The 14949-nt window shown below is 33.7% G+C and overlaps 2 protein-coding genes across 3 annotated transcripts; both read left to right on the plus strand.

The window, feature by feature from the left end:
- The first annotated feature begins 1472 nt into the window (after window positions 1-1472).
- Window positions 1473-2736, plus strand: LOC134263468 (uncharacterized). The gene is made up of 3 exons (XM_062745818.1): window positions 1473-1589; window positions 1681-1942; window positions 2047-2736. The coding sequence occupies exons 1-3, from the start codon at window positions 1527-1529 to the stop codon at window positions 2292-2294; spliced, it is 573 nt and encodes a 190-aa protein (XP_062601802.1). The 5' UTR covers window positions 1473-1526; the 3' UTR covers window positions 2295-2736.
- A 4831-nt stretch (window positions 2737-7567) lies between these two features.
- On the plus strand, window positions 7568-14631 carry LOC134263478 (integrase/recombinase xerD homolog). 2 transcript variants are annotated; one of them, XM_062745828.1, is made up of 3 exons: window positions 7568-7676; window positions 9357-9729; window positions 11848-14631. In XM_062745828.1, exons 2-3 carry the CDS (start codon window positions 9366-9368, stop codon window positions 12822-12824), a joined length of 1341 nt encoding a protein of 446 aa, XP_062601812.1. In that variant the 5' UTR covers window positions 7568-7676; window positions 9357-9365; the 3' UTR covers window positions 12825-14631. The 2 variants fall into 2 exon arrangements, with proteins under 2 accessions (XP_062601812.1, XP_062601811.1); XM_062745827.1 differs by lacking the exon at window positions 7568-7676 and having other exon boundaries at window positions 9135-9729.
- Window positions 14632-14949: the final 318 nt, after the last annotated feature.

Genomic DNA, 14949 nt, shown 5'->3' on the forward strand with positions numbered 1-14949 from the left:
AAATTTCCTATATACCTAAATAAAGGATATACAAATGTTTTGAGAAAATAATTAATATAGTCATTAAATCTGATTTCTTTTTATTTTTACATTTATTTATTTATTTTTATTTTCTTTTTTTTTTAATTATTTTTTTTTTTTTTTTACAAAATTTATGAACATGTTTTACGATTTTATTAAAAATGACACAAATGATCTCTATCTTTTACTGTTGTGCGTCGAGATTTACAACGTCTCAAAAATATTATTGACATATTTTCAAGTTCAATATACTAGTAAAATGACACATTACGATGAAATAGTTTATATATTTTGGCACACAAATAATCTCCGTAGTTACATACATGTTCTGTAAATAACAGTTGTTTATCAAGAAGTTAAGGTGTTTATAAGTCACGATTTGATGAATTCAAGAAAGACAACTTCAGCATCGTTGTACATTGCGCAAAATTAATAAAATGAAAAATTTATTTGTCTTTAAAACGTTTTCTCATGACAATCAATCAACCTAATTAAAATCAGTCCATGACAAAACATCTTATATATTGTCAATGCATGACATATTTAAGAGAAAAGTTTAGGAAGTCCACATGCTAATTGTTAAGTGGAACACCCTACGCTTGGGGAATCAATGTGTTATTTAAAATGTATCGCTGGTTTTAAACCTTCCCTTTTCTGACATGAAATCCGCATGTAACAGTGCTGTGTCATGATAGAAATTCTATAGATCGTGTTGTTTTGTACGAAAGACTAAAATTCGCTGTATCATTTTAAAATTTACTTTTCAGTGTCACGTTTTAATTAATTGAAGAACTTAAATAAAAATTGCAGAATGCAAATTATAATTCTAAATAGAAATACATGTATAGGGAAATATATGGACTTAAAACTAGGTACTCAAATTTTTTATGCTTTTTATATGTTGTGAAAAGATATTTTCCAGCGTTGTATCATAGATGATAGGGTGAATTTTTCATTTTTATATGTAATGAAGTTTTGTTATTGAGAAACACATTTTCACTCTACCTTTAGAATATAATGACAAACCATAATAAGATTTTCACTCTATCCTTAGAATATTATAAAATTATTATTTAGAAATAAAACTTCAAATTAGCAAAACGAAATCACGTTAACACGTACAATGTTAATGCTTCAAACAAATACTATTTTCGTAAACAAAAAAGTGAAACAATCATGATATTTTTTTTTAAATAATTGATACTTCTCATTATAAGAATTCAAAATTATTAATAAGGAATTGCACCAAAAATCAAAAGAATAAGATAAAGACCTAATTATTGAGTGCGATATCCTTCGTATCAAGACATTTATCATTGTTGTCAACCACAGATAAAACAGGGGGCGGAGTAAGGCTGCGATATGAATGGTCTATTGGCTGAGCACCGTGTCAACAAGACACATAGATCTATAAAAGTAGCAGAGAGTGTTGACAAGGTAAGTGTTTCACATTACCTGCATTGGAATTTAATATTTCTTTCATTAATCTCTATAATATTATAGAAATGGATGCAAGTACCTCAGAGGAAAGAATTACTTTAGCATTAGCTGCATTGAAATCTGATCTGGTAGGAAATATTTATATTTGCATTCTGTCAAAATAACTGCATTTATGCTTGTTTTATATGTCAATAATTATTCTTTTTTACATTGTAACAGATGGATATGCGCAGTCAGGATGTACAACTGATGAAGCAATTAATTGCCATCAATACGACTATCAGCTCCATGTCCAGTGGAAGACGATCTGGTTTCGCAGTCCATAGGAGCGCAAGTTTTAGTGTAATAAACAAACCTAATCCAGAGCCATTTCAAACAAGACGATGCTCAGACAGCGCTTGCAATACCAGGAAAGTGCTTACTAGACACAACAGTGAACCAGTTCCGTCACCTAGGGGCTCCTTAAACTCAAGCTTAGAAGGTAATGTATAATATCTTGTTCAATCAAGACACTATTTTCATGAAGTTTCTGCTAATAAGAAAAAATGTCCTCTGTTTTTCTCATGAATTTGGTTTTCCTTCCAGATATCGATAGCAGCTATGAGGACCTTGTTGGATCAGAAGACAGTGACAATGATACCCCCTCACCTTCTCCACAAAGAGCTATGTCCTCCCGCCATTCTCTGAGAAAATCCTCCCTTTTCTTCATGAGACCCCTACCGGAGGAACCCGACCTTGATGATAAGAAATATTATGGAATACTAATGAAGAATATTAAATTGTGGAAATACTCACAGGATTCTTTGGAAAGAGCATACAGCACGGGAGATTGACTATCATTTCCTGGCGCCATTTGATGACGTGAAACAATGTTTTGCAGAACCCTTCTGCATCCAAAAGAGGAAACGGTGATAGCAACAATTAGTGCTTTGTGCGCCTAACACGTAGTGTCGCTAATGCAGAAGGTCAATTAGAAGTGCCCCTGTCTCATACATCACAGACTAATCTGTCTCCGATGATGGCACCGACTCTGAAATCATGTGACAAAGCTGTACATTTCCTGCTTCGTTATGTAATACAGCTTGGTAAAAAAAATCTGAACACTGGATTAGTTCTGTTGGCTAACATAACAACGAAAGGCATTCCATGGCATATGTGTATAGATATAGAGATGATTGCTAGGAAGAACAAGATGACTGAAAAGAAATGTTATTATGAATATATAATGTACAATTGGTTGATTTTTCACCTTGTTAATAAAAAATTGAAGCAATATTTACCTTTTTCCTTATATTCTCATACAGAAACAATTCATTCATTATATGGTGGCATTTGAGTTTTTGGGGTACTAAGTAGTTTGGCGAAAGACCTATTGAACTAAATTTTACATTAAGGGGTCCTTAAATGGTTACAAATGTGAGTGTCACAAAAAAAACTGTAGATGCTATTTTCATCATATTTGCATTTTCTGGAAGAAATACTTGCGCTCATAAAGGAATTGTTCCATGAACTCTATGTGAACATGAAATAATTAAATCTTTTTTTGATATTTTTGTTTAGTTGTTTATTTAATGACTTGGAAAAACCAAAAAGGCATCAATCTTAAACCTATATACTTGGCATGTACGGTCTTTAAGCAGTAAGGAATAAAGTAGTGGTGGAACGCAAAATCAAAATATGTCTATGTTTAGGTACATTTAAGGATATCGAAAAATAATCAATTAAAAAAAATACAAACAATACAAATCTGTTAAAAGGGCTAAAAACAAGACCTCTCCATCCCCGGAATTCCAGAGTTGGAATCAGATGTCAAAGAGGAGAAAACATCCCCTGTCAACTTATCACACCTGCCGTTAGCCCCATGTATTAATGAGAAGACAGGATATTGCTTTGTCACATTTATTATAAAACAAAGGCTTTATAATATTATTACAATAGGTATGAATAATGTCAGCAAAAAATACATATACGACCAGATTACATGTTTTATTCTCTTATCTAAAGATTCATCTACCGCTTAACCTTACGTGTATTGATTTTCAGTCTAGGAATTCCATAGATTTAATCATGTTTCTTGCTTTTTGATACATAAAGAACATTGAGACTGTTTCTAACATATAATCTAGAGGACAAACTCCAAGACCACCAACCGAGAACAGACGAAAGTCAAAATTACAAATTAATATAACTTTTGAAATAATTTCGATAATTCAACAAAATGTTCATCATAATTGAGAATCTCAATCTTTATCACATTACCATTGTTTAAAGCAAATACATTAAATAAAACTCAGGATATTCAAAATCTAAATTCTGACTTAAGTCTGTTCTCGGTTCATCGTCTCGGACCCAGGGCACATATCATACACAAAAATTAACATTCTACAGACTGTTACTAAAGTTCTGACAGTTGTATATAGCAGGAAGCATATAAGTTATTCCTGAATAATTATGTTAATTACACCAATATACGCCAATCATATGAACGTGCAAACAATTCATTACAAAAAACGCTGGGTCTCTAGAATTCCAATAAAAGGATTGAGAAGTTGAATTTATTATCTTAGCTTGTGAAACGGCTAGTGGCTTTTCTACAATTTGTCTAGAAATGAAGAATGCAAAGGAATAGGTGATAAAAATTTGAGTTATCCAATACGACCTGTTTATATTATTTCTGAGGAAATTTGCCTTTCTAAATATAACCAACCAAATTACTTTATTTTTGTGTTACATGAAATGGTCTTTCTAAAGATGCACGAATACAATAACAAAGTTGAAAATAACTGACAGTGAACGTTCTCAAAACTACAAGCACTACAAATATTTCATATGCTATGTAAATACTTTTATTAGATAAACACTTGCAATTAAAAAATGATATAAAGCGCTAAGAAAAATATACACAACATTTTACAATGAATCTAATTGACATTCCTTCAATCATTTAAGAATGAATTCAAATTATCTATGTACTTCAAAAGTACCCCGAAATAATCGTCTTTACTCTTATGTAAGCCTCGAATTGTAAAAGAACAATATTCCTTATGAAGGTACAAATTTATCTTACCAATAAACAACACTTTAAAATACTGTTTAATGTGATGATTATTAGAATTTGATAACATCTGATCAACAGACTAAGAATTTGTGTAATCAAGGTGTCATGTACTTTTTGCACGTTCTCGTATTCTTCAAATTGTCGACGGTAGGTACAGATAACATATCGATATTTTAACATAATCATAAAGGTTCTATCTAGTCATCACCATTATATCTTCAATTAGCTTGGAATAATTATATCTTATTATCAGTAGACTTCGGGTTACATATGTAACCTAACGTTCTGTCTGATTTCAAAAAAAGTTATCAAACCCGTCTTCTTATCTGCGTCCGTGTAGACATAAACGGTACATAGCAAACATTTAACTGATTATTTATGTGATTAAATGTACATTTTTCTAGAACTTGTGTACAAATATTTGAAAATAAAAGAATAACCAGAACATAATGCCACAATTCTCCTTTTCTCCCTCTTTCCACATGAAACTCCATATGATGCAGACTTTTCTATAATTAGGGATAAAAAGTAGATATAAATCGATCATTCAAAAACGTTACAATCTTGCAAACTTTTTGACATTCTCTAGATGTGCAGATGAAGAGCACATCGACTTTTTATCATATAAGGACTCACTGTTGACTCAGAGAAGTGCTTAAAAAACACCGAAGTACTTAGAAATTAAATTTGGTCATTATTTTGTTCCCACTAAGATTGTTTGATTATAGACAACAAGACTACAATGACAAAACTCTAGACTACATCCACTTTACCCAGACATCTGAGAAAATGGCCGCCCTAACTAACAAACATCAAGGAAACGGAAAACAGTCGTGTGAATTATACACTTACATCTGTTGTGAGAGTGGTTGCAAAACCTTTAAAATCTTGAAGTGCATTGTACTTTCAGAATTAAATCAAGTCAATTACGTTGTGTACAATATAATTGTAATCATAAGAGACAATCTCTAAAATGTACGACTTCCAACTACACTTTTACAGACACAATGTTTTATAAAAATTGCTAATTTTGACGTACACTTGACAATCATCATAAAATATGTATAATAGTAGTATACTTCTCGATTTATCACTCTTGAGCTTAATGATTAAAAAATGAATCAAATATTATTGTTAAGATTATTAAGATTGTATCTGTTTGAAAATTCAAAACAAAACGAAAATGAAAATTAAGAAAATGTCTTCAGCTTCAAATCTATATAACGTTGTCACTTTATGATATATAATCACCATTAGTATTTAATGTTTTAAAACATTTCCTTATTTAATTGAATGCATAATTATTCTTATGATTATAATTACCTACGAGTACTTTACTGGCATGCTACGAATGCAAAAAGTAGTAGCCTACTGAAATCAAAGAAAGATATTGAGTCAATTGATATCAAAACAGTCACTAGAAACCTTACCGTGAAAACTCTTTTGAAAGAAAAAATATTCTTTTTAACTAAAAAATTGCAATTATAATTAAACGAGTTTAAACAATTAACAAGTGATATTTCCAGTTAAAGGTATCTGTTAGCTAATATATTATTCTTTGAAAGGATTCCAAAACACCTATATTCAAAATCACCACATGGTCCTGAATGGACTATCAAGATAAAGAACAGTGAGAGAGAAACATAAACATCTTAAAATTTCAGAGATGGATTAGGTGCCATAAAGGAGTAAATAATCTCCTGCCAATCTTTCGCACATTAACATGTGCCCCTTGTTATTACTAGACAACAAATACCAAATGTTTTAAATTGAGACTTTTAGTATCTTTTATCATTAACTTCTCTATATACATGAAACTTACCTCGTTTAGAAACGGTTTTCATGTAGAGCATGTTCTTGAAGTTCATGTAGAACATATTCTAGCGTATGGAATCGGCTTGGAGAAATGACTTTGATATGTGCAATGGTATTTCAAAGCATAAAATCGGGAAGTTGACGTTAGGAAAATTGAGGATTGACTAGACACCATCATAATGAATAGTTTTTATGCATTACACAATCCGTAGACACTGCAGTTTGTGAATAATGTCCTAGCAATTGCTTTAATAAACCTTCTGCCTGGTGACAGTTGTATTTGTAAACACAGACCAGGTCATTGTATCGACTAAAGACTTTACATGCTATTGACTTAATATGAGATAGTTGAAACCCTTGTGTCATCAATCTATTTATCAGAAGCTTAACTTCGCTTAAAATTGTTCATTCGTAATGTATTGGGTATCAAAAAGAATTGAACACATATTATTTGCTATTTACAGGTAATAATGGAACATGTATGGAGCTAATGAAAAAAAGGAAGGTTTACGACGGGGAAATTGAAAATTCAACTGTTATCACAAAGTAAAAAAACAAAAGAAAATCTATCAATGTCTTAAAGTTGCATCTTTGAACACTGCCATTTAGATTTCTCTTGGCAAAAAGGTCACCTTTGCCACAATAAATGTACGGCGCCATATATCAAAGTTGAGCATTTTAGCTATTGAACACGGATGTAACCTTGATACATTAAGATTGGCCATCTCTTGGCAAAAAGGTCACCTTTGCCACAATTTAACACATTTAATGGCTTTTTCGTAATATCTCTAATGAAGGCAATTGTTTTGTTTTTTCAAAAGTAGGTTACGGTATATATTGTCATTATCATTGATCAGAAATCATAACAGAAAACATCAAATTATAATGACTTCATTCGCCACAATGTAAATGTATTTCCATACATAATCAAAAAAATAAATAAATATGATGAGAATTCTATCGTTTATATAAGTTATTATTGTAAATAATGACCTTTATGTGACATGTTCTTGTATATTTCTTTATATTAAATTATTGTATAACAATGTCTCTTTTGTAATAGACTTATGCAATGTGTCATCCGGGCTTTACTTATGTAACTTGATTTACCCCTTTCCGTATTGTTTTCAACCAATCAGCAAAGCGCTTTGCTATCACGTGTCCATTGTTTATCTTTTTGCCAGAAGAGAAAGTCACGTCATTTGTACTGCTCAATTTTTTGTATTATTCGCTTTAATTCCCCGGAAAACCCTGATAGTTTTGGATCTAGCCATACTACTGAAGATTTGGGGTTATGTGATGCACGTATTTGTTTCACAGATACTATAGATTTCCTGCAAAAGTGAGTTTGTGTTTTGTTGTGAAATCAGACAGTTATGTAAGTTTTATTGTGTAAGTGTTTACATCCGGGCAACGGAGAGGACTGTCACAACATGGACGATCGCAGTATTCTTCGTGTATCTTTGATTGGACATTCTTTTATAAGACGCCTGGGATATTACATGAACAATTCAAGTGAATTAAGTAATCTAAAACTCAACGACGAACAATATTCGGTGACCGTGAATGGCCGTGGAGGGCTAAAGTTAAGAGACAGTCGTCTATTTAGAGACTTGTTGAATTTTGAGGTGCTCCCCCATATTTGCTTTATGCAGATAGGAGAAAATGACATTTTGCTAAGCAGTCCTAACAATATAGCAAGAGACATTTTATCATTAGCTTCATATATTCACCTTGGTGTAGGGGTACAAATTGTTTTAATTGGTCAATTGTTTAGACGTAGACCTTGGGCCTCATCTAATGACTTTAATGACCGTGTGATCCACATAAACAAACTTTTGATGAATGAATGTAAAAAACTGGACAATATACACTTTTGGCATCACAGAGGCTTTTGGAAAAGCTTGGACTTTTTGAGCAAGGATGGTGTACATTTGCGCACACACTCGGAGCATCATGTTGTGACATCTTCTCCAATGCATCGATTCTGGCGGAGTATCCGCTCTGCAGTATTGCACTACCGGCATAAGACAGGCCAGTATATTAATTTTATTTAAGTCATGTATGGTCCATTAAAAGTTGATAGGGCTAGCTCATGATTGAAGTCTCATGTTTTGGTCATTTAGATACTGCATATATACATGGCCATTAACATTATAATGCTCTAAAAGTTAACAATTGCTGGTTGCATTGGGCCAATGATTTTGGAAAATATTGATTTTAATAGAACGCTGAGAAAATGACGTGCAAAATAATTTCATAATGAATGCTGAGTATTCTTACTTTTAGCATGATTAGGCATGATGTAAAAATTTTATCTGAAAAGTATGGTAAAACATGATGCAAGTTCATAATATACTTGCGAGACCATATGCTCAGACTTAAACAGAAATTAATGCTAAGGGTAATGCTTATGGGGTACACATGAGCTGTGATTTAAGTTGGTACTGAGTAGTTTCTTACAAATCACAATGATTTGCACAATTAAATGGTGGTGCAATATTGTATGCTTGAGTGTTGGTTATAAGTATAAGATGAATGAATAATAATTAAAAAAAAAAAAAAAAAAAAAAAATAAATGTGCAGGACCATATGCACTTGCTGTATGTTGATAGGAAAAAAAAAATGTGCAGGACCATATGCACTTGCTGTATGTTGATAGAGAGAATTAAATTTAAAAAAAAAATTGTGCAGGACCATATGCACTTGCTGTATGTTGATTGAGTTAAATTTAAAAAAAAAAAAAAAAAAAAAAAAAAAAAAAAACAAAAGTTTCTTTTTTTTTTTTATCGCAATATTGTATTAGTAGATACAGGATCATATGCATCCAAAAAAAAAAAAAAAGAAAAAAAAGAAAAAATAAATAAAAATAAAAAGCTCTTCTGGTTTCAATGTTTATAATTTTAAAAATATGTTGAATGCATATAGCATGGTGAACTTGTTGTTGAATCAAATACATTGATTGGTTGGATATTTCAAATTTTATAAAGTGTGCAGAAGTAATACTTTCATTCTCTTGCAGAGATCTACAATGCCACCGAAACGGAAGCAAACTCCAGCCAAAAACCCAACAAAGAGGCAAAAAATGGCCACCAAGCAACCTGAAGTGACACCACAGCCTACTACAGCCATTGAGCACCCTGAAGTGATCCCGGGGCCTGCCTATGGACAAATTGATTATAACAAACTAGCTGAAGCCATGTTAGCCATATCTAAGCAACAACCTGAAAACGCCCCCTCGCAAAACACATCAGATGACAGACAGATGCCTGTGACCTTGGAATCTCCTTCCACATCTCAAAGTGCTGAGCCAGCAACGACTTCCACATTGGGAACTCTTTTGGATCAAATTTTCCTTGGGGACCGCTCTACACACAAGGACTTAAGCCCACTGAGTAAGACAATTTCTTTAACAGATGGGATTCCTCTCAGTTCCACGGTTTCACAAAAAACCAAAACTAAGATTTGGAATAATGAATTTGTTGACTTAAGATCTTTGTTAAGTGTACGAGATGAACCACTTTCAGTGTCAATTTCATCAGGCATTATAAATGTACAGCAGAGTCCAAAATTTAAATTCCCGATCAGTATTTCCCAATGGACAGATGCATTTTTGATATTCGCATCTATCTACATTGAGAAATTTCCCCAGGAGGCACCCCATTTGTTCAAATATTGCCACATGGTCAGAGAGATCCAACAGTTACATGGGGATAATGCCTTCAGGGCTTATGATGAACATTTTCGTAAACTACGAGAATCTGTTGTTGCACCTTGGCAAATTCCGGTGCAAGAACTAAGATTGAAAGCTATAACATTGCCCAAACCTGGTTATCAAAATAAGACCGCGTTAAATCAGCCCTTTCGAGTCAAATACTGTTACCAGTTTAACAAAGGGGAACGTTGCACAAGGTCCCCATGTCAATTCAGGCACAGCTGCATGCAATGCAAGGGCAATCACCCCAAAGTCAAATGTTCCTACTCCTTTAAATCAAACTCAAATTCAAAATCTACCAACCCCAATCAAGATAAATAAGCTTATTCATATACTACAAGGCTATGATCAAGAGAAATTAAAAGTGATTTCAGAGGGTTTTTCACAAGGTTTTAAGCTAGGATGTACATCTCCACCTACAATGAAGATCTCTAGAAATCACAAAAGTGCTTTAGATCACCCTGTAGTTATTGATCAGTTCATTAGTGTAGGGAAAGAAAAGAGTCGAATCGCGGGACCATTCAAGGAACCACCTTTTCTAAATTTCATTTCTTCTCCTCTTGGAGTGGTTCCAAAATCAGAACCGAATAAATATAGGGTAATTCATGATCTCTCCTTTCCCAAATTTGATTCAGTGAACCTTGGCATTCCTGAAGAAAATTCAAAAGTACAATACGACTCAATTGATAATATAACTGAACTTCTTCGGAAATTTGGTAAAGGGGCTTTAATGGCAAAAGCAGACATTGAGGACGCTTTTCGTATTGTACCCATACACCCTGAAGACTACAAACTCCTAGGTTTCTCCTGGGATAGTAATTTCTATTATGATAAGTGTCTACCCATGGGTGCCAGTAGCTCTTGCCAAATTTTTGAGTGTCTCAGTACCAGTTTGCAGTGGGTTATGTGTGAAAAATTTGGTGCACCTGGCATGTCCCACATGTTAGATGACTTTTTCTTTATAGGCCCACACCGGTCTGATGCATGCCAGGCATCATTACAGAGGTTTTTAAGTATTTGTCAAGAATCTGGTATACCCATCAAATCTGAAAAAACTGAGGGTCCAACTACTACATTGACAATTTACGGCATTGAAGTCGACTCTATTGAAATGGTCTGTAGATTGCCAGAGGCTAAACTCTTAAAAATAAGGGATAGGTTACACGAAGCCAAGAATAGGAAGAAAATAACACTTAAAGACTTACAATCTTTAATAGGGCTTTTGAATTTTGCCTGTCTGGTAGTTGTCCCAGGGAGGGCTTTTCTGCGTCGCCTCATTGATTTAACTTGTGGAATAACTCAACCCCATTTTTTCATAAGGCTTACTTGTGAGGCAAGGGCTGACTTGAGTATGTGGTCCCATTTTATAGATAACTTTAATGGGAAATCGGTTATTCTGCCAGATATTTGGGCCTCTGCTGAAAAACAATTACTTTTTACTGATGCTTCAGGGTCATTGGGCTGTGCAGCTGTTTTGGGTAGAAACTGGTTTGCCCTGGGTTGGGACGCAATCAAAGACATGTCACATCAGCAAATCGCAATTAAAGAGATGTTCCCAATAGTGTTAGCTTTAGAGATTTGGGGATCATATCTTGCCGATAGGAAAATACTTTTCATGTCCGATAATTTAGCTGTGGTGCACGCCATAAACAAGCAAACATGCAAGGAAAAAACTCTCATGAAACTAGTTAGGAGACTTGTTCTTGTGACCCTTTCTCAGAATATTCTTTTTAAAGCTAAGCACATTCCTGGGAAAAGTAATACTTTAGCAGATCACCTATCTCGGTTTAAATTTCAGGAGGCCTTCAGGATAGCACCTCACTTGAATCCCAGTCAAACAGTGGTGCCCAAGGACCTCTTGTCGATTTGAGCCCAATCAGTAGGCAATTGCTGACTTCATCTCTTTCATCATCCACAGCCCTAGCATATCGCAAAAGTTGGCAGTATTTACTGAAATGGAAGCCAGGACTTTCACTACCAATATCGGTGACTGATGTATGTAACTTCATTGGTGTATTGTTCTCCAATAACTACTCCCCCAGTTCTATTTTATCACATATGTCGGCTATCAGTTTTGTTCATAAAATTTGTAATATGTCAGACCCCACTCAGGCATTTGTGGTTAAGAAAATTCTTAAAGGCTGTCAAACATTGGGCCCAAGGAAAGACACTCGCTTACCAATAACTGCACCTATTCTACAAAGACTAGTACAGGCCCTTGATCACACAGTCAAACTCTTCTCGCTAAGAGTGCTGTTTCGTGCAGTGTTTTTGATGGCTTTCCATGCGTTTTTAAGGTTAGGGGAACTAACAGTGAAATCTGCAAAGGGTAGCGATAAAGTTTTGCAAAGGGAAGATGTAACATTTGAACACAAATCAAACTCGATTGTAGGAGTTCAAATCATCATGAGAGAATACAAAACAAACAAACACAACAAACCGTTAGTAATTTACCTGCAAGCAAGTCCAAATTCCCAATATTGTCCAGTTCAGGCATTGTCTAACTATGTTCAAACTTTCAACCACAAGACTGGACCTTTGTTTCAAACAATGGATGGTTCACCTGTGTCTTATTCATTAGTAACTACACATTTGAAGACTGCAATACAATTTATTGGATTAGATACAGATAGCTTTAAGGGTCACAGTTTCAGGATTGGTGCTGCTACTCATGCAGCCTCCTTAGGCTATTCTGAACAAGTTATTCAAAAATTAGGCAGGTGGAATTCTGATGCCTTTCGTCGATACATTAGAATCCAGTCATTTAAAATATAGGCATTTGTAAATATACATTGTATTTCTCATTGACATACTCGACTCGATGCTACCATAAAAGCCTTCTCAGGGGTTTACATTAAATGTCAAAATTACAATAGGTAACTGATCTAAACCGTCTAAAGAAAACGTAACATACAGTCGGAACCAGGTCAGAAGTCATCTGTTGGTTTCGTATTGTATCCATAAAGATTTATAGTCCGAAATGATCTAAACTGTCTAAAGAAAACGTAACATACAGTAGGAACCAAGTCAGTAGTCATCTGTTGGTTCCGTATTGTATCCATAAAGATTTAAAGTCCCAATTACATTCTCTTTTGTTGGTCAGAAGTGGTCTGCAGCTATAGGGCCCAATTTGCATGCAGCTTAGCCTAGGTTTCACATTTTTGTTGACGGGGCAGAAGTCGTCTGCAATCAACAAGTCCAATACTAAGAACTAGAACTGCCATTGTGCCTGGCTTGTACCGGTAGTCCACGTTTATTGTATTTTCCTAAAAGCATTTTTATAGTTGAAAGCCTTTTACAGTTTTCGATAACATTTAGTAGTTACTGTTGTATGTTTTATATTGTACCTGTAAATATGTAGATATAGAAACTTGTCTGATATTTACAATTTTAAAAATTTTATACATTTTTTTATGGCTTGTGTTTTGCGTCTCCTGCCAAGACGCCTTTGGGTGGGTGGATCCAATTTGCAATTGGATTGTGGCTGTGTTTTATGTTCTTTTACCCACCTTTTTTGATAGCAGGCAGCAATGTAACACATTTATTTTCATGTATGTTTAGAACTTTTTATGTTTAATAGGGGGTCAACTGAAGATATATAATATGTATACTATACATGACAATGTTTTTCCAGGTTTTGATTTCTTAATTAGTCTGCTGGTTGATCCCCCTTTTTTCTATTGTATATCATTTACAATGACATTATGGTGCTGGGGGTCAGATTGTGCAATATTGTGATAAAGATATGTAATATTTTATATTTAAGTCCCCTTTCCTGACCCCCTTTCTTGTATTGTAAATATGTTTTACTACTTTTACGTCATTTACTTCAATAAATGACATTTTTCACTTCAATGATGTTGTTTGTTTTTGCCTGCTTTAGCCAAAAAACAAGCTCAGTTGTCTGGCAGGAGAACTAAGGAACATAAATAAGTTATTATTGTAAATAATGACCTTTATGTGACATGTTCTTGTATATTTCTTTATATTAAATTATTGTATAACAATGTCTCTTTTGTAATAGACTTATGCAATGTGTCATCCGGGCTTTACTTATGTAACTTGATTTACCCCTTTCCGTATTGTTTTCAACCAATCAGCAAAGCGCTTTGCTATCACGTGTCCATTGTTTATCTTTTTGCCAGAAGAGAAAGTCACGTCATTTGTACTGCTCAATTTTTTGTACCCACCATCCATCCCCTTCTTCCTCCATGTGTTTTATGTTCTTTTACCCACCTTTTTTGATAGCAGGCAGCAATGTAACACATTTATTTTCATGTATGTTTAGAACTTTTTATGTTTAATAGGGGGTCAACTGAAGATATATAATATGTATACTATACATGACAATGTTTTTCCAGGTTTTGATTTCTTAATTAGTCTGCTGGTTGATCCCCCTTTTTTCTATTGTATATCATTTACAATGACATTATGGTGCTGGGGGTCAGATTGTGCAATATTGTGATAAAGATATGTAATATTTTATATTTAAGTCCCCTTTCCTGACCCCCTTTCTTGTATTGTAAATATGTTTTACTACTTTTACGTCATTTACTTCAATAAATGACATTTTTCACTTCAATGATGTTGTTTGTTTTTGCCTGCTTTAGCCAAAAAACAAGCTCAGTTGTCTGGCAGGAGAACTAAGGAACATAAATACATTTATTTCTCTTTCAATCTTCAAGATTATTGATTACAATGTACAAGGAAAACAGTAAATATTCTAACAAGCCTTTTTTTTTTTACTCCTTACAAAAAAAATTACAGCAGTGAAGGAGAAACTTCAGTAGTACTGTAGGAATATTTACTCAATAACAGGTGTAAATCATATATGAACACTTATAAACTCAAAGAAACGTTTAGAAAACTTGAATTACATCATAACGTACACTTTGCTACA

Source organism: Saccostrea cucullata, unplaced genomic scaffold, assembly GCF_032062105.1.
Source record: "Saccostrea cucullata isolate Sc308-1 unplaced genomic scaffold, CSIRO_AGI_Scuc_v1 ctg2297, whole genome shotgun sequence".
Lineage (NCBI taxonomy): Eukaryota > Metazoa > Mollusca > Bivalvia > Ostreida > Ostreidae > Saccostrea > Saccostrea cuccullata.

Excerpts from the sequence above, each read along its gene's own strand:
- LOC134263468 (XM_062745818.1), top strand. The coding sequence starts at position 1,527 with ATGGATGCAAGTACCTCAGAGGAAAGAATTACTTTAGCATTAGCTGCA. Across the intron at positions 1,590-1,680 it reads CTGCATTGAAATCTGATCTG|ATGGATATGCGCAGTCAGGA; the intron begins GTAGGAAATATT and ends ACATTGTAACAG. Across the intron at positions 1,943-2,046 it reads CTTAAACTCAAGCTTAGAAG|ATATCGATAGCAGCTATGAG; the intron begins GTAATGTATAAT and ends TTTTCCTTCCAG.
- LOC134263478 (XM_062745828.1), top strand. The coding sequence starts at position 9,366 with ATGCCACCGAAACGGAAGCAAACTCCAGCCAAAAACCCAACAAAGAGG. Across the intron at positions 9,730-11,847 it reads CAAGGACTTAAGCCCACTGA|GAGGCCTTCAGGATAGCACC; the intron begins GTAAGACAATTT and ends TTTAAATTTCAG.